Source organism: Eurosta solidaginis, chromosome 1 (assembly GCF_040869045.1).
Source record: "Eurosta solidaginis isolate ZX-2024a chromosome 1, ASM4086904v1, whole genome shotgun sequence".
Classification (NCBI taxonomy): Eukaryota; Metazoa; Arthropoda; class Insecta; order Diptera; family Tephritidae; genus Eurosta; species Eurosta solidaginis.
Genome location: NC_090319.1, coordinates 123,225,909 through 123,245,992, shown reverse-complemented (window position 1 = coordinate 123,245,992; position 20,084 = coordinate 123,225,909). Strand labels below are relative to the sequence as shown.

General features: G+C 38.0%; 1 protein-coding gene across 2 annotated transcripts in view; it reads left to right on the top strand.

The window, feature by feature from the left end:
- Nucleotides 1–18,922, top strand: part of Cortactin (cortactin) — a 197,286-nt gene extending 178,364 nt beyond the window's left edge. For both annotated transcript variants that reach the window (XM_067759803.1, XM_067759802.1), the window contains 3 exons: nucleotides 17,312–17,433; nucleotides 17,525–18,445; nucleotides 18,501–18,922. In XM_067759803.1, coding sequence (XP_067615904.1) covers nucleotides 17,312–17,433; nucleotides 17,525–18,445; nucleotides 18,501–18,584 — 1,127 coding nt within the window. In that variant the 3' untranslated portion in view covers nucleotides 18,585–18,922. The remainder of the gene's footprint in view (nucleotides 1–17,311; nucleotides 17,434–17,524; nucleotides 18,446–18,500) is intronic.
- The last annotated feature ends 1,162 nt before the right edge of the window (nucleotides 18,923–20,084 follow it).

Genomic DNA, 20,084 nt, shown 5'->3' with positions numbered 1-20,084 from the left:
AAGGCTGATTCCACGATAGTTGGTGCATTTTGCAGTATCCCCCTTCTTGTGGACTGGGCAAAGAACACTTAGATTCCAACCGTCGGGCATGCTTTCGTCCGCCCATATTTTGCTAAGAAGCTGCTGCATGCGCCTTACCAACTCCTCGCCGCCGAACTTGAATAGCTCCGCAGACAATCCATCAGCGCCCACGGCCTTGTTGTTTTTCAATCTGGTTATTGCTATTCTAACTTCGTCATAATCGGGCGGGGGGACATATATTCCATCATCATCGATTGCGGGATCGGGTTCTTCATCTCTGCGCGGTGAATTGCTGCCTCCATTTAGGAGAGCAGAGAAGTGTTTCCTCCATAATCTAAGCACTCTCTGGACATCAGTTACAAGGTCGCCGTTTTCATCCTACAGGAGTTTGCCCCGGTCTTAAAACCTTCCGTCTGTCGCCGTATTTTTTGGTAGAATTTTCGGGCGTTATTCCTGGTGGCTAGCAGCTCAAGCTCCTCGCACTCACGCCTTTCTGCTTCTGCTTTTTTCTTCCTGAAAAGGCGTCTCGCTTCCCTTTTCAACTCACGATAGCGTTCACACACTCCTCTTGTCGCGCTCGCTTTTAACGTAGCCCTGTAGGCAGCGTCTTTTCTTTCGGTTGCAACGCGACATTCTTCATCATACCAGTTGTTTTTTCGTGGCCGCCGGTAACCAATTTTTTCCTCGGCGGCAGTATGAAGTGCTTTGGAGATATGCTCCCACTGCTCCTGTATTCCTTCAGGATGAGTTGTGCCCTCAGAGAGCAGGTGTGAGAGTCGAGTTGCGAAATCATTGGCAGTCTGTTGTGATTGAAGCTTTTCGACGTCTAGCTTTCCTTGTGTCTATCACAACGTGATCGATCTGATTGCGAGTATTTCGATCAGGAGACAGCCACGTAGCTTGATGTATCTTTTTATGCATGAACCTCGTGCTTGATATGACCATGTTTCGAGCACCGGCAAAGTCAATCAGCCTCAGTCCGTTAGGAGAAGTTTCATTGTGTAGGCTGAACTTTCCGACTGTAGGGCCAAAAACACCTTCTTTGCCCACCCTGGCGTTAAAGTCGCCAAGCACGACTTTTATATCATGACGGGGGCAGCGCTCGTATGTGCGTTCTAATTGTTCATAAAAAGTGGCTTTCACCTCATCGTCTTTCTCCTCTGTCGGCGCATGGGCGCAGATGAATGATATATTAAAAAATTTTGCTTTTATTCGAATAGCGGCGAGACGCTCGTCCACAGGCGTGAACGCCAGCACTTGGCGACAAAGTCTCTCTCCCACCACGAATCCGACGCCGAAACTGCGCTTATTCGCATGGCCACTCCAATATATGTCACAATTTTTGATCTTCTTTCTTCCTTGCTTCGTCCAACGCATTTCTTGGATGGCGGTGATGTCAGATTTTGCTTTGACGAGGACATCAACCAGCCGGGCATCTGCACCAATCCCATTCAGGGAGCGGACGTTCCAGGTGCATGCCCTCAATTCATTGTCCTTCAAACGTTTGCCATGGTCGTCATCAATAGAGAGTGTATTTATCCGAGGCTTGTTGTTATATTTCATTGGAGTATGGTTTTACGTGGCGGGTCCCAAGCCCAGCGCACAACCCGCTCAGCGGGGGTGAAAATATTACTTGGCACGTTTATATAGCGAGCCGCTTGCTCCAAGACAGACGCCCGCTTGCAGCCGCACCTAGAGGTGTACAGACGCTGCCGATGAAATCTCCCCCGGCTAGCCCTTAAACCGATTATGTCAGAGTGGCCTAGCCAGGTTGTCGCCTTCTCACATTAGCTCACCGCTAAACGGGTGTTTAGCGGCTACCCAGAGGATACTTGGCCGCAAGCGACCGGCAGTAGTGAGCTGCTTGAACCGCATGCAAAAGAATCGCTCTGGCCATTCCCATGTGAATGGCGGTCAGAAGCTTTCCCCACTTTCGTGGACTTCTACACACGGCCCCACCCTCCTGATCAGGAGAGATTAAAGGTGACTTGACCTGAAATTATTTTTTTGTTTTGGGGTGAGTTCTTCGGTAGAACCTCATGACGTATGAGGGCACCCGTAAAGCCCTAGGTAGGTCTGAAAAGCGTTGGAGAACCTCGGTAGTATTTACTGTTGTTGTTGCGCAGGTCTTCGCCCTCTTTTCCTCTACGGAGGTGATGTAGTCACTTTCTTGTGCTAGCCATTGGGAAGTGTCTTCTTGCAGCCAAGAAGGTCCCTGCCACCACAACGAATTGTTGACCAATTCAGACGCAGTTAATCCTCTGGTACCTAAATCTGCTGGGTTAGATTCTGAGTTTACATGCAACCAGTCCTTATTTCCGACCATGTCGATGATCTTGGTGATCCGATGTGCGACGAAAGTGGACCAGGAACACGGCGGTTTCCTTATCCATGCGAGGACGCTAGTTGAATCCGTCCAAAGGTGCACTTTCACTGGTCCCAACTTGAGGTTCCTGAAAATCGATTCGGTGATTTCCGCTAACAGCACGGCTCCGCAAAGTTCCAATCTTGGAAGAGAAAGAGTTTTCACTGGGGCTACTCGGGTTTTGGCTAGAAGTAGGTTTGTGCAGACATTATCATCCGTTTTGACGCGCATGTAAATGACTGCTGCATAAGCCTTCTCGGATGCGTCACAAAATCCATGGATCTCGATGTCGGTTCCTGGAGAAAAGTTGACCCATCTAGGTATCCTGATTTTATCGATTTCATGGTTTTGGTCGGTGAAGGTTTTCCATCGTTCCAGCGTACCTTCCAACCAAATACTCTGCATGAGTATTTTTGCCACAATGACCATTGGTGCCAGCCATCCCAAGGGATCGAAAAGTTTGGCGATTGCTGATAGTATCGCTCTCTTCGTAATGTCTGCCGGGTTGTCCAGCGGCCCTGCTTTAAAATAAAATAAATCGGAGAGGCCATTCCATCGAATGCCTAACGCTTTAACTGAACTGGTGTCTTCGAATGCCAGGAAGTTTTCATTGAGCAGGTCTGCTTTGGAGATGTCCCTTAGAATGTCCTCTGAATTGGATGTCCATTTGCGAAGTGGAAAGCCCGCTGAGTGTAGGACTTGACGAATTTCATCTCTGGCTTTAATAGTCGATGTGATCGTATGTCCACCCGCTAACACGTCATCTACATACATGTATTCTCGTAGTATGCTAGCCGCTGTAGAGTGTGAATTTGACACGTCGTCTGCCAGTGGTAGGAGCGTTCTTATCGCGAGATATGGAGCGCAATTCACTCCGAAGGTAACCGTCTTTAATTCATAAAGACTAATAGGGTCATTCGGGGACGTGCGATGCACAATACGTTGAAATTTGGTGTGATTTTTGTTCACCCAAATTTGTCGATAAATCTTTTCGATGTCGCTATTGAAGACGAAACGGTATAGTCTCCAACGTAAGATAAGGATGGGTCGATCGGCTTGTAGAACTGGGCCTGGGAGGAGAATATCGTTTAGGCTATTACCGTTGACCGTAGGGCTCGAGGCATTAAATACTACGCGTACCTTGGTGGTTGTACTTTCTGCTTTTAAAACGGCGTGGTGGGGCAGGAAGTAATGATCCGAATCGTCGGATGAGATATTCTTTTTTAATTTTCTCATATGTCCGAGTGTATCATATTCTGACAACACTCGAACATATTCTTTACCTAAATCTGGGTTTTTTATTAGTCGCCCCTCATTCCGGAAGAATTGAGAGCATGCGCGTTTCAGGGACGGTCCTAAATTAATGTTATTAGGGTAATCCTGCCTGAATGGTAGTGATACGGTGTATCTTCCATCTTCATCACGTTGCGTTGTTTCTTTAAATAATTTTTCGCAAAACCTCTCATCTTCATTTAATATTTTATTTTTGGGTACATTTTCTACCTCCCAGAAAGCTTTGAGTTGGTTGTCTAACGCAATCTCGTTGTAGAAAGACATAATGCTCTTCGTTGGATTCGGTGATTCGATACGACCGGTTAGTATCCAACCGAACACTGTCTCTTGGGCTAAGAGTGTGTTTAGCACATTCTTTTTTATACCGTTCATTATAATGTGGGGATATATGTCTCCGCCAAGTATGAGGTCTACGTCTTCGTTGACGTAGAACCTCTTGTCTGCCAAAACCAAGTCTGGGAATGCCTGCATAGTCATTGAGTTGATATGGCAGGATGGAAGATTCCCAGTGAGTTTCGCTAGAACTAGTACGGCTGTACTCAGGCTGAAGCAGGGATCCACTGGTGAACGTAATTTGATGTTGGATGCTTCTTTCACCTGAGCTGACACCGCATTTGTGATGCCTGAAACATGGGCATGCATTTTCCTGGCTGGCAAATTGATTCTGCGTTTCAATCTTTCAGTTATAAAGGAACATTCAGACCCAGAATCAATTAATGCCCGCGCGGAGAAGTCGGTACCATTATGGTGAATGTGTACGCGAGCAGTTCCTAATAGCACACCTGTGCTGGAATTGGCATGGCAGGATTTGACATTCTGGTTCGTAGAGGAAGTTGGTTGTCCCGATTCCTGTCTTTTCCGTGCCTGTACCGAAGTTGATGGGGTATTATCCGCATCTTTGAACGGGTTGCGCACCGCCGGTTGCTGAAGTGTGTCCGCATGCAGGAGCGTGTGGTGACGAGAGTGGCATTTGGAACAGTTGTATGAACTGGTGCACCTCGTCACTGTGTGTCCTGGGGATAAACAATTCAGGCAGCCATTTGTGGATTTGACGAATTTAATCCTTTCTACCGGGTTTAAATCGCAAAAACGTGAACAGTTGCGTAATCTGTGCTCCGTAGATTTGCACATTTTACATATTGATTTTGTTGTTTGCTTGGTTACTTTTGTTTGAAAAGCACCAAGTCTTTTTGTAGGGGTTTCTGTCGACTGGCGCGACGCATTTGATTTTTGCACTTTAGAAGTGGCATTCCCTGTAAAACCAGACACGGTTTCAAGTGTCTGAAAACGATTTGACAAGAATTTGTCCATATCCTCCCACTTGGATATGTCCGTCTTGTGATCAATGCTCTGCTCCCATAGAGCCAACGTATTCTCAGGTAATTTTGTCGAACATAAATAAGTAATAATCGCATCCCAATTTGAAACGTCAATCTTATGTGTTTTTAAGGATGCTAAACAATTATTTATGTCGCGCTGTAAGGTTTTGATTGAGCTGCCGCACTCGCTATCTATCTTTTTTAGATTAAACAAAATTTGTAGTTGTGAGTTTACGAGAATCCGCTTATTCTCGTATCTCTCACATAGGTTTTTCCAGGCTGTTTCGAAGCCTTCATTTGTCAAAGGACATTTCTTGACAATGTCCTTTGCCTCACCTTGGGTTTTTTGGTTAAGGTGGAACAACTTTTCTACCGGGCTTAGGCGACTGTTGTTTTTGTAGATGGCCGTGAACAGGTCACGAAACGTTGGCCACGTAGAATATCATATTGTAACGAATTTATTGAAATTCCTCTTATTTGCAACCATCTGCTAACGTTCGTATCGCTAAACTGTTGAATAAAATAACTCCAATATTCAATAATGCAAAATGTCCTTTATTAGACTACTTTGAAAATACTTCACAATAACACTTATACTTCGCAACCAATAGCGTGCTAAATCAAACTGATTGCTGTTTACTCAGCTTTCGCTCCTTTTATACTCTCTGCTGTCTCGTTCGCATACTTCTAGGCGTTTCTTCTTCTAGAATTTACTACTTGTTTACCAGCTATAAACTTACCAGCTGATTCCTAAAGCTGACGAAATCGAATTTATTTGCGTTCGTATCAAACTCTTATCTATGCATTTATACATTACTATTAGCTACGTTCCTCCGCAATCTGACCTACAGGTTTACAGCAAACACGCTTCGATTATAATGTCTGTGGCTTGGCTACTTCTTCTGACTTGATTGTAGTTCTTGGTGATTTTAATTTACCGTGTGTAACGTGAAATATGACTGATGATTGCTTGGTTCCCTGTTGTTCTCGAGAAATCTTTAACGAGTTCTTAAACAACCTTACAGATAGTGGGCTTTTTCAGGTTAACGGCATTCTGAATAAGTTTGGTAAATGCTTGGACCTAATATATGTCTGTGATAATTCTCGATTCTCTTTAGTCCGAACTGACCCGTTGGTACTGCCTGAAGATTTATATCACCCTGCATTGGAGTTAATTGCTTAAACCTTTATCCTTCCAAAACAACGTAACACCTATAATAATTTGTCTGCTGCTAGGTTTTTATTTAGGAAAACTGACTTCAGGAAGTTAAGAAATGAGCTTTCCGTTATAGTTTGGCCCGATTATAGTGGAGATGTTGACGAGAACGTTCATCATTTTACTAGTGCTTTACACCTCATATTCTGTGCTTGTATCCCCCAAATTAATAGCGCTAGATTTTCAGTAAATACTGGTTGGTGCACCAAGGAACTAAACTGTTTAAAAAATCAGAAAACACGTTGGTTTAAGAGATATAAAAAATCTGGACCTCCAAATGACTATAGCAGATATTCTATTCTACGTCATAAATATAATTCTTTGAACAAAGAGTGTTACAAACACTACATTAATAAGATTAAGCTGCAACTTTCCTCTAATCCCAAGTCGTTCTTCAATTTTGTTAACACTAAACGCAAGACGACTGGATTCCCATCCGTCATGAAATTTTAACACTTGGTTTCAAGTGACGATGCCGCAGTTGCCGATATGTTTGCTGATTTCGTTAAATAAACGTCGCACAAAATTGGGTCCCCTTCCAGCCGAATGTTCTTTTTAGCTCGCCACTGCTTTGCGGTGTACGAGCCCCTTCGATATCCTCTATTACACCTAGAAAACCTAAAAACTTCTTATGCTAGTGGTCCCGACAGCATTCCTTCTGTTGTTCTAAAAAGTTGCGCGGAATGTCGGCCTTAACGAATATTTTTAATGGTTCTCTAAAGCAAGGTGTATTTCCCTGTTTATGGAAAGAGTCTTTTATCATACCACTGTACAAAAGTGGCAGTAAATCATGTGTTGCAAGCTATAGAGGCATTGCAAAACTTAGCGAAATACCTAAACTTTTCGAATCCATTATAACTAAACAACTACCTCAGTTTCTCCTATCATTAACCCAGGTCAGCATGGCTTCTGCAAAGGCAAGTCGAACCTGTTGGAATTTACTTCTCATGCCTCCAGAAACTTTAGAAATAACCTACATACCGATGTAATTTACACGGATTTCAGTAAAGCTTTCGATAAGGTTTCCCACACTATTCTCACCTATAAACTTAATGGTTTAGGGTTTCCACCTCAACTTCTGAGTTGGATTTCCTCTTACTTAAAAGGAAGGAAACAAAAGGTGTTATTTAAAAACAGCGAATCTCAGTCATCAGGGATACTTCCGGCGTACCGCAAGGTAGTCACCTTGGTCCTTTGCTATTTATTAATGATCTTCCAAGCGCGTTAACTCATTCCAAGATTTTGATGTATGCTGACGATTTAAAGCTTTTTAAACCTATACTCACTCCGGAAAACAGATTGCTCCTTCAATAAGATCTCGATAGTTTATTCAAGTGGTGCAATATTAATGATATGAGCCTCAACCTAAATAAATGTAAATTCATGAGTTTTCGTAGAAAATCATTTCAAGTGCACAATTACATGGTTGGTGACTACCGGCTGGAGCAAGTCACTAGATTTATTGACCTGGGTGTTACATTGGACCCAAAACTTAAATTTCATATTGAAACTTGCGTGACCCGATCGAAAGGAGTTCTTGCTTTGATTAAACGATGGTCTAAGGAATATAATGACCCCTACGTTACAAAATCTCTCTTTACTGCTTTAGTGAGACCTATATTGGAGTATGCATCAATCGTTTGAAACCCGCTGTATCAAATCTATCGTGACAAGCTTGAATCGGTTCAAAAACAATTCCTACTTTTTGCTTTGAGTCATTTGGCGTTGGATTCAACAAGAAATCTTCCCTCTTACAATAGTCGGTTAAAGCTTATAAACCTACCTTCTCTCGAGAGTAGCAGGGAATTGCTTGGTGTGTTGTTTATGGTAAATTTTTCACGGAAATTAGGTTTTGTTGTATTTATTTTTCAAGTGAAAAAGAAAACAAACGGCAAACAAAACCGCAGTGTAGTTGTGCTGTGAAAATAAATACATACATACTTAGATAAAAAGAGGAGAAGTGAATGAGATAATGATGGACAAGTGTCATAAATGCCAAAAAGGCATAATGTCGCTAAGAGGGGAAACTGTAATACGATGTAAGGGTGTGTGTGGGAGAAGTTACTACAAAAGTATACCGTGTGCAGGAGTTGATGAATATGTTCTGCAAGGCTTGGTCAATTGCTCATTTATGCGCTTTATGTGCGATGATTGTGTGCAATACATCTCTAATGTGGATTATGCGTTGAAAGAGATGATGTCGATAGCAGAGACAAACAAAGTAAATATACGTGAGCAGAAAACAGAGTTCGAAAAATTGATAAAAAACCATAATAAGGAAATTAGTGCACTAATTAATAATAATGAAAAGGAAATTAAAAAAGTGATGGAAAATATGAAAAAAGCAAATAAAGAAAAGGATGAGTTAATAAAACGTTTAGAAAACTTTTGCATTTTAAGTAAAGATAATTTGGAGGGGTTAACAAAACAAAAAGAAGATATAATAAAAGAAGTGCGGAAAACTGGCGAACAAAACAATAATAATAAAATAGATAAAGGTAAGGATGAGTTGATAAAAAGAGTAGACAATTTATGTGAGTTAAATAAAAAATCCGTAGATGATATAGCAAAACAAAAAGAAGAAATAATACAAGAAGTGCGTAAAGTGGGTGACCAAAATGTAAATATGGTTAATAATAAGATGCTCTATGCTACTGTTTTAAGGGGTGTCCCACCAATTGTCGTATTACCAAAATCTAAACAAACGGCAGAATTAACAAAGAAAGATTTAAATAAGATTGACGCCAAAGATATGAAGATCAATAAGATTGTGCACAAAAATAATGAATCTGTGGTTATACAGGAAGTGACAGTTCAGAAAAGGACAAAATCAAAAGTGTTTTAGAAAACAAGTTAGATTCTGAGGTATATAAAGTCAAAGAGTCAAAAGTGGTTAATCCTAAAATTAGAGTTACCAACATGAGTGAGAAATACAGCGATGATGAAATAGTTGCAAAAATAAAAGCGCAGAATGATTTCATTAAAACGCAAATCTTAAATGTGTAAAAGTTTATCAAGCGAAGAAAAATAATAGCTCGAGAATTTCTTATACTGCAATTATTGAAATTAAACATGAGAAATATTTAGAAGTGATGAATCATGTCAAGCTTAACATTGGATGGGACCAGTGTGGAGTATACGATGGACAAAATGTTAAGAGATGCTACAAATGTTTAGGGTTTAACCACAATGCCAGCACATGTACAAAAAAACAAAGGTGCGGCCGATGCTTGGGTGAACATAGAATAGGAATGTAATGAAGAAGGAACTAACCCTTGGCAATTGTGTGGACGCTAATAGAGATCTCGGCTTTAAGCTAGACACTGGGCACAGCATATATAGTAAAGAATGTCCGGTCTACCATAGAAAACTTGCGATAGAAGAGCAGCGGATAGGTTAATAGCAATCAAACCAAATGATACAGAATGGAAGGCAAGATAAAAAACCTAAAAGTGATTTATTTAAACGTAAACAGTTTGGTGCACAATAAACTTGAAATTGAAAGAATGGTGGAAGAACTTGACCCAAAAATTATACTCTGCTCTGAAACAAGTGTAACAGATGAAATCAGTGATGCAGAAATAAGCTTGATATCGTTTACAACAATAAGATGTGACTCTCACAGCAGACACACAGGAGGCGTAGCGATGTACATTAGTAACTCAGTAAAATTTCGAATAGTATATAATAAAGTGATTGATGGTAATATATGGTGTATCATTGTCCAGTTAAAAAACGTGGAAGTAAAGTGGCAAATAGGAGTACTATACCACTCGCCAAGTACTAGTGACTCAGATTTTGTTAACTATCTCGAAACAATAGTAGCGGAAATATGTGACACAACGTATAACAATGCAATCATTGGTGACTTTAATATCAATATGAATAGAGAATCAACATATAGTCTGAGGCTAAATGAGCTGTTTAACACATTTTCCATGCATCAAAAAATTAACTTTAACACGCGTATAGCAGAAGGCTCTGAGACCAAAATCGATTTACTATACTCAAACGAGGAACCTACCATGTGTAAAAGACTTGATACTTATAAAATATCAGACCAGTATTAATATCAAAACTGAGATCCCAAATAGAACGCTGGCTAGAATAACATCATGGGAAAAATATAGTAGTGAGAACATATTAGCACTACTAAGCAACGTTAACTTTTCAGAAATACTGAGTCAAAATCTGAATGACATGGTCACATACATAGACTTTTGCTTATTAAATTGTATGCAACAGTTAACCTGCGTTAAAGAAATAAATATTAAAATAAAAAAAAGTGGTAATATTATGAACTGATAAATTTAAATAAAAGGAAACTGTTGGCTTACAATGCTGCAATAAGTAACGGAGACTGGTCTGAATACACAAGCATCAAAAAAGAATACAAAAAAATTATAAAATAAAAAAAAAAATTTAATATATGGGGTGTAAAATTACAACAAACAGTGTTGACAGCAAGTTAATGTGGAAGTACTTGAAGCAAACTATATGCTACCAAGATATGAAAGATAATATAACGGTGATACAGCACGAAGGTCAGCGGATTGATGATAAAACCCGTATAGCTGAAGTGTTAAATATATTCTTTGTGGAAAGTATAGTGCAAATAAATGAAAGCATTGAGATAATTGAGAATGTAATCACTTTAACACTAACACTTCTTTTAAATTTGCTGAAGTAAATACAGAAAATATAGAGGAAATTGTGAAAAGCTTTAGCCACAAGATTGGTGGCAAAAAACTGTTAACGGAGGGAGTTATTAAAAACACTATGCCTTACTTAGGTTATTTCTACTCACAAGTCGTCAACGAGAGTTTAAAAATAGGAGAAGTACCGGAAGAATGGAAAATAGCAACAGCAGTACCTGGGAAAAAAGTAAAGAACACCGTTAAACCTGAAGAACTTGGACCAATAAATACTTAGCCAAATACTGAAAAAATTTTAGAAAAAGTGGTAAAAAATCAACTAATTTAATATATTGAAAAAAAGAATATTTTTATTAAAGAGCAATCAGGTTTTCGTGACAAACACTCTTGTGAAACAGGTCTTACATGGGTTATTTCTCAGTGGAAAGAAGATATGCGAAGAAAAAAGACTATATTGGTGGTATTCATTGACTTTAAAAGAGCGTTTGAAACTATTGATCGGAACCTGATGGTAAAGAAATTGAAACGAATCGGAATTGAAGGTATTGAGATGAAGTGGTTCGAAAGCTTCCTAACTAATAGAAAGCAATATACAGTGATTGATGAAGCAATTTCAGATAGCGTGCCGATTAAAATAGGACTTCCACAGGGCTGAGTCTTAGCGCCAATCCTGTTCAACGTACACATAAATGATATTGCCTCGTCAATAAAGAACTGCAAAATAAAACTGTTTGCAGATGATGCTCTGTTGACAATAAATGAAGAAAATGTTTTTTGAAAAAATGCAGGAGGACTTGAATTCTCTCTACATTTGGTTGTGTAAAAACAAGTTAATGGTAAATGTGGAAAAAACAAATTACATGGTTATATCCACATCAAATAAACTAAATTTAGAACCACATACTTTAAATATAAAAAACGAAACCATTAGGGAGGTAAGGAAAATCAAATATCTCGGCGTCATAATTGACAATAAATTAAAATTCTGTGATAATGTTGACTCCGTAGTGAGTAAAATCTCAAAGAAAATTGGATTTATAAAAAGAACATGCAAATATTTAAAAAGGAAATATAAAATATTAGTATATAAATCCATCATAAAACCCCATTTTATATATTTTTATTTATTTATTTATTTATTTATTTATTAAGTGTTTGTACCAGGAAGACTTACGTCTTTTAGGCAGTACATCAATCCGATTAAGTAATTATACATACCTAAATGTTACAAAAAGAGATTTACTTGTTCATCTAAAGATATAACAAAGCATATATAAAAACAGAAAAGTTAAATACATACAAATTTTCAATAGTATATATTATCAAACATTCACTTAAAACTTTAAAGATTTAGAGTAACATAAGAGTTAAGAAAAGACAATGCTGCTAGTTTGAAACATCCTGCTCTTTTAATAGTTTTTGTTTTGGAGGGAAGTGAGTTCCATAGACAGATTGTACTGACAAATAACAGTCTTGAGGATGTTGTATATTTAAACTTAGGGACCAATAGATTTAGGGTCCGAGTGGACTGACACAAATTTAGTTTTTCAAATAAGTAAGAGGGATTTTTGGAATGAAGTAGCTTATGCAAGAAGCATAGATTTCTAAGTTTTAAGAAGTTATTAATATTACTTCCGAGAATTTGTACGGCATATGAAGAGATATGATAAAATTTCTTCTTAGAAAAAACGAAACGGGCAGCATTGTTTAAAGCAAGCTGCAATTTATTATTTGAAGACGAATCAAGATTACCGTATATAAGTTCCCCATAAGAAATTTGAGGAATTATAAGAGATTTGACCAGCTTCATTTTTGTTTCACGTGGTAGTAAATAGGCAGTTCTGTACAAATTTCGAAGGGTATTATATATTTTACCGACCATAAGGTTAACATGGTCCACACAAGTTAATTTAGAGTTAATTCTGAAGCCTAAATTGGTGACCACGTCATGGAATATTTTGTCTTCATTAAGTATAACTTCAGGAAGGCTGTTCAAGTCACATGTTGCGCTTGATATTGCTAACGCCTTAGATTTCGTTGCATTCATATATAACTTATTTCTGTGAGCCCAATTTCCTATGCGTGATAAGTCTTCATTCAGCCTGACGAACAAGTCTTCGGTAAGCCCAATAGGGCGTGACAAGTATATTTGTGTGTCGTCCGCGTAGAGATGTATTTTGGCATTTTGGCAACAAGGAACTATGTCGTTAATAAAAAGTGTAAACAATATTGGACCCAAAATAGATCCTTGTGGGACACCAGATGTTATAAGCTTTAAGTTTGAGACATTATCACCGCATTGAACTTGCTGAAATCGAGCTGTGAGGTAGTTTTGGATTAGCTTTATAGCATAAGAGCTGAAGTTATAGTTTATTTCCAGCTTATGAAGAAGTATTCTGAAGTCAACTGTGTCAAAAGCTCGTGAGAAATCTAAAAGTACAAGTACTGTAAGCTCATTACGGTCATAGGCAGGGCGTATGTCTTCAAGAATCTTAAGCATGGCAGTAGCGCAACCATGTCCTCTCCTGAATTCCGACTGGTCCTCAGATAGTAAGTCATTCTTATATATATAATCAATTATCTGCTTAGCTAATAGCTTCTCATAAACCTTAGACAAGGCTGGCAACAGGCTAATTGGTCTAAATTCTTTGGAAGAACATGGAGACTTAACTTTAGGAATAGGGATAACATTAGCTATTTTCCATTGACTTGGAAACCCACCGGACATAATTGAAAAGTTAAAAATATGTGTTAGTGAAGCTATAACAAATGGAAGTATAAGTTTAATAAATCGTATACTGATGCCATCAACTCCAACAGCGTTAGACTTAACGTCAAATATAGCATCCAAGACATCACTTTCGGTTACAACTGAGAAGTCAAAAACATCAATATCAATATTTGTTCTTCTGCCTATACTACCCATCTTACTGTGTTCATAACTGGTGTTATGATCATCATTATAATTTACACTGTTATCGCTTATATTACCATTCAGGAAGTGTGAGTTCATGACATTAGGGTCAAATTTGCATTGAATATTATCTTTTTTGGCTACTCCAACAGTACGAAGATTCTTCCATAGCATTTTTGGAGGCAAATTTGCATTAAATTTATTATTCAAATATGCCACCTTAGCATTTCGGATACATAAGGTAGCTTGATTGCGCAAAAGACGATAGGCTTCCCATTTGTTTTCATATGGAAATTGCTTCCATTCTCTGTAAGCTTTCTCACGTTTTCTTAAAAGCTTCAGAATTTCATTTGAGAACCATGGTTTTTTATGACCTTGGATTTTAACGGTTTTTAGAGGAACATATCTATTAAAAAGGTGATTGACAAGGCTATTAAAATATTCCAACTTTTCGTCTAACTTAGAGAAGGAAAAGCATCCATTCCAGTCAAGAAAAGCAGCCTCATTACTTAGCTTATCTAGGTTTACAGCATTATAGTTCCTAAAGGTCAATTCAAAGTCGGGCTCTTTTACGTTGAATTTCAGATCATACGATAAAAATAACATTTCGTGGTCAGAAATAACATCCATGGGGAATTGGTCAATATGATTTATGTTATTGGCATCGTTAACACATATTAAATCGAGTAAACTTGCCTTGCTATTTGGAGAAAAACGGGTCGCGAATGTGTTCACAATGCACAGATCATTTGCCTGAAAGTTACTTAAAAGGTTTTTACTGCGGGAATCATTATTAAGGATATCAATATTAAAGTCACCGCAGATGATGACATGTTCATAATTTATTGCATATTCAGAGAGTTTAATAAATAAGCATGTTAAGTCATTTGACCTATTGGGGTTGTATACACAAGCCACAAAACACTTAGTCCGAGCATCGCCTATTTCAATAAATATACTTTCTACCTCACTCGTATGGTCTGAGCGATAAATTACTTTTGGATTCAAAAATTGTTTGCAGTATATAGCAACTCCACCACCACGGATGTTATTTTTCCTATCATTTCTCAGCAATACATATTTATCTAATGAATAAGAATGGTCTTCAACGCCAGATTTGAACCACGTTTCGGTAATACAAATTAAGTCAATGTTTAGATCAGCAAATACATATGAAAGGTAGTCTAATTTATGAACCGTAAGACTGCGAGTATTTAAATGACACACATTGAATGTTGGATGTTTTTTACATATTTGATTCAAGATACACCTTACCTGCCCACTGTCAGTACAATCGTTATTCACTTCATACATAATCAAAATAAACAAGCAAGACGATATCAACAGAGCAGCAGATGAAAGTTTTAAACGTGGAAGTGAAAAAGAGTATAGAGTGTGAAATGGCCAGTGTTTTGTTTATCACATCGGACTCACAAATAAACAAATTGCAAAAAATGCAAAATAGAGCAATGAGACATATACTCAACGCGCGGTACGACACAAGTATTTCATCAATGCTGAACACTCTTAAATGGCTGAACGTAAAGCAACTTATCTCCTTTCACACAATGAAATATATATACAACATTAAGACAGGAGCACTTCCGGACTACTTGAGAGAGAACTTAAGCTACAGCAGTGATACACACACCTATCCTACTAGAGATAGACACAATTTCACATTACCACGTTGCCATACAGTAAATGCAAAGCTAGATCTGTACTATAAAGGCTTGAAAATGTTTAATGAGTTACCTGTAGATATTAAAACGTTGAAGAAATTTAAAAACCTATTATATAATTATTGTAAAACATATATTTAATACGAATTATATAAAATCAAAAGGATTATAGGCCATATGGCTGTCAATAAATAAATAAATAAAATTATTGAGAGGAACGGTGAATAACCCTTTAGCGAGATCAAATTTAATGTTCCAATGAGGCTATCAAGGCATTTCCATCCGCTTTTTTTGAGCACATATAGGTCGAATTTCGAAATGCACGAAGCTCTTCGTTGTTTGTGCCTGGATTTTAACAAGCATTATAGTAATTTCGATACGTCAGACTCGCTTTTCAAAATAAAGAGGTGTATTTTTTTTGAGTTAAATTAGTCTACATATATGTATATTGTATACATATATGTATATATATGTACATTGTATACATATTTCAAATAACTAACTATAACTTACTGTTACTCCATTTTATGTATATATAATACAGCAGCTGTCTTCTGAGCACCTCTCGTTAGCCCCGTATTGGGCAATCAGCTCCTTTCTGAGCAATTCGCGTCAGCTCCCTTCTGAACACCTTCGCCTGCCCCTTACTGGGCTTACGTATACAAAACTCATACCCTCTTGTAAAGTTAAGTTATTTATTTAAATTATCGCACATATAATTATATATGTCACGTCTTAATATCAAATATGTAAATATAACTCTTAAGATCGTTTACTTAATGTTTTACACTGCACATTCGTTTTGTATAAGACATACTAATTTTAAATGTACTGCTATTTGCTATTTAGTCTGTTTAAATTGCTCAATTTGTAGCCTATTAAATAAATAAACTACAGATGCACGTTTATAGCCTCTCGCATAACCATATGCGCGTGTATATGTGAGTAATACTTCCACCGATGATTGCATACTTTTGTGAATATCTCAGATATATGCATGTGTTTGTGCGTATCTCTCCGCTGCTTGTATGTACAAATGTGTAGACATAATGGTTGATTTGTTTATGTACTTACAAATGACTGCTGAGTATCGACTTAGAGATGATAGTATCCCTTAGCGTTGCTAATATTCGTCACAATATTAAAAGGCCGGTGATAACGTGTATTTATTTTAAGAGTGAATAAAAGCGAAACTTATAAACATGTCCGTAAAAGTGCAATAAAAAACAAAACGACAGTAAAAGCTGGACTTATAATTTTTTCCCTTAAAACATGGATTATTAGGTGAATATAATAAATAGTCCCGAAGTGATCCTGAAATTTTTCCGAATTGAATGGTCCGGTATGTCTGCTTCTTATGAAAAAAAAAAAAGATAAATCAATGTTTTATGGGAAAATATGATGTTTCGTTTTTATTCACTCATAAAATAAATACACTTTTAACCGCGGGCCTTTCATATATGAAAATCAATAGTGAGATTATAAGTAAACTAAAATTTTTCCCTGACCTAGAAGCGTCTGACCAAATAACCGGCCACGAAGTGTCTGACATTAGTTTTAAATATCTAATTATATTATCTACTATAATTAAAGTTTGCGATATTTGTATGCACCTTCTGCGGCTTGTAGGAGGAAATCGGCCCGCGGCCCAAACTAGCGAGTGTGCATACCTTCATAGTACACGCCTATACTGCTCCTTGCGTCACATTTTATTTGATTAGTTCTAACACTTTCAAATATTTACTGAGCGTGTATTTTAACATATCTTATCAAAATCTGTGAAAACCGCAGTTTCGAAAAATCTTTGGGCCTTGTGTATTAATATAATGTACATATATATTTACAGATTACTCAAAGGGATTCGGTGGTAAATTTGGTGTAGAGGAAGACCGCAAAGATAAATCAGCGATGGGATGGGATCATAAAGAAGCACCACAAAAGCATGAAAGCCAGGTGGATCATAAAGTTGTAAGTTGGATTTTCTTCTTAGAATAATAAAATATGACGCAAATAAATGCATGTTTTCATGTGTAAAAATGAGTTAATGTGTTTATTTTAGGGTTTTGGTGGTAAATTTGGTATACAAAGGGATCGTATGGATAAATCAGCGGCTGGGTTTGGTGAGTCAGAGAAACATCAAATTGGCACTGCCTATACAAAAGTCAAACCGAACATCGAAGGAGCTAAACCGTCAAATTTACGCGCAAAATTCGAAAACTTTGCCAAAAACTCTGAAGAAGAAACTCGTAAAAGAGCTGAAGAACAAAAACGTTTGCGCGAAGAAAAAGATCGTTGTGATCGTGAGGAAGCATCTAAAAGAACTATAATTGAAAATGCACCTTTACCAGCGGCAGAAGAAGCGCGAGCACCACCATTAAAGGGTTATCGTGCTTCAATTTCAACAGGTCGAGAAGGTGATATAAGCAACGCAATTAGTGTATTTAATCAAATGCAGTCGCCAACAACGGAAAATCCTCTATCCATAAAACAAGAACCTATCACGATTCCCAAATATGAACCAGATCAATCTATAAAACAAATTGAAAATAAACACATTTATGAGCCAAGTGTAAATAAATTGCAGGAAAATGAAATTAAACCTACAACACAACCTGATGTTATACCTATTATTGAAATACAAAACACAACCCCCCCATACCTACCGTCGCCTGAATCCTCAATACAGAAACCAGTTCATGTCAATAACGAAAATATTCATCAAACGCAGCAGCAAAAAGAAAAAAACAATTCGCCTGTAAACGTAAAGAAGGAAATTAAAACAGAGACTGTTTTTAATACTGCCGCTTTAGCCAATGTTCAGGGTGCAACTTCTGAGGAACCCATTTACTCCAATTCAGATAATTTGGCTGACTACATTGAAGATACTGGCATTCATGCACTTGCTCTGTATGATTATCAAGCTGCAGATGATGATGAAATATCCTTCGACCCCGATGATACAATCACTCATATTGAAATGGTAAATGCAACTTAAGTTAGTAGTGTTAAATTGAAATTTTGATTTTACGTTGTAGATCGACGAGGGTTGGTGGCGCGGATTGTGTAAAAATCGCTACGGCCTTTTCCCAGCAAATTACGTGCAAATCATAAACCAGTAGCAACTGTTTGCATTTCTTTCTAAAATCAAAGACCTACGATGTGATACATTTCAGTTGGAGCAGCAGTGATAAATTTTTGTTTGCAAATTAGATAGCACTTCCGGGAAATGGTAAACCACAGCGGAAAACTTATATTTTCTAAACGTAAGACCTTTTTTCAAATAGTTAAGCTAAAATGATAAACTTTTAGCAAATTATTGCTTTTAAACGTTTTGTAATTTATTTTAATGAAAAAATTGGCCTGGAACCTGAAAATTATTTATATTTTACTTTTGATTACTTTCAAAGGTGTTTTTCTTTTAGTTTATTTTAAATATAGAACTAATATCATGGTCGTACTTTTGCTATCTCATCACCTGCAGTATATCAAATTCATAAATAGGGCGCTGCAAAGAGCCATCCAGCTCTGGATCACGATCAAATCTCATTGGGACGAACCATTTAGTACTATAGCCATCATGCCGTCGCAAAGATCCTGAGCCAGATAAATGCAGATAGAAATCTGCTTCAATTCGTGAGCCAGATAATTTGTTAACTTCTTATCTTTGGTTTGGCAACGCTGCCTTTACTTAACAAAAATTTTCAAAGATAGATGACGCTGCTTGACCTTTGGCCGTATGTGTTAAATGAAACACAACGGCGACATCTGCCTATTACAACTTAGGTGTACAAAAGTATGACGACCAAAGAGGGTAGATAAGGGAAGAACCTTTAGAAACCCTAGGTCAACGAACTGGACGAAATTCCAGAAACAGGTAGAACAAAACTGGGACAACCCAAAGAGGTTGCCAATGTGGAGGAACTGGAGGAGTCTAATGAATTCCCAACAAGAACGCTTATGACTGCGTATAACAGAGCTTGCCCTCGAAGAAGATTCAGAGGAAAAGCAAATCCGCCATGGTGGAGCAATGAGCTGAGTCTTCTAAGAATACAGGCAAAAGAACCGTTTAAGCTAGCAAAGATCTTGAAAATCGAAGCGTGTCAGGACGAGTACAGGGATCTACTGAAGATCTGCAAGCGTGAAATTTTCACGGCGAAGAGAATCTCATAGCAAAGTTTCTGTACGGACATAGAGTGCTCCAGCGAAACAGCTCGATTGAAAAAAGTCCTAACAAGGGGAAACATAGTCCAGGGACTAATAAAGAAAGAGAACGGGGGATGGTTACGTCATAGTGAGGAGTCTCTTGAGGTGCTTTTCGATACACACTTCCCATCGGGAGATGATTTAGAAGAGTCACAAGACCGCACTCACACTTCGATCACGGAGCGGGTAGTGCCGGGCTTGGTGACCGATACCAAGATCGAATGGGCGGTGAAGATGTTTTCTAAGTTTAAATCGCCGGGGCTAGAAGGTATATGGCCATGCTACAAGTTTCAAGTAGAGCGGTCGCGAATGGCTTAAAATAATATTCGATGGGTGCATAAGACCGAATACCGCAGTCTTGCAGAACTGCTCGTTTAACTTCGAGCCGCATAGCAACAAAAATCTATATATTAATA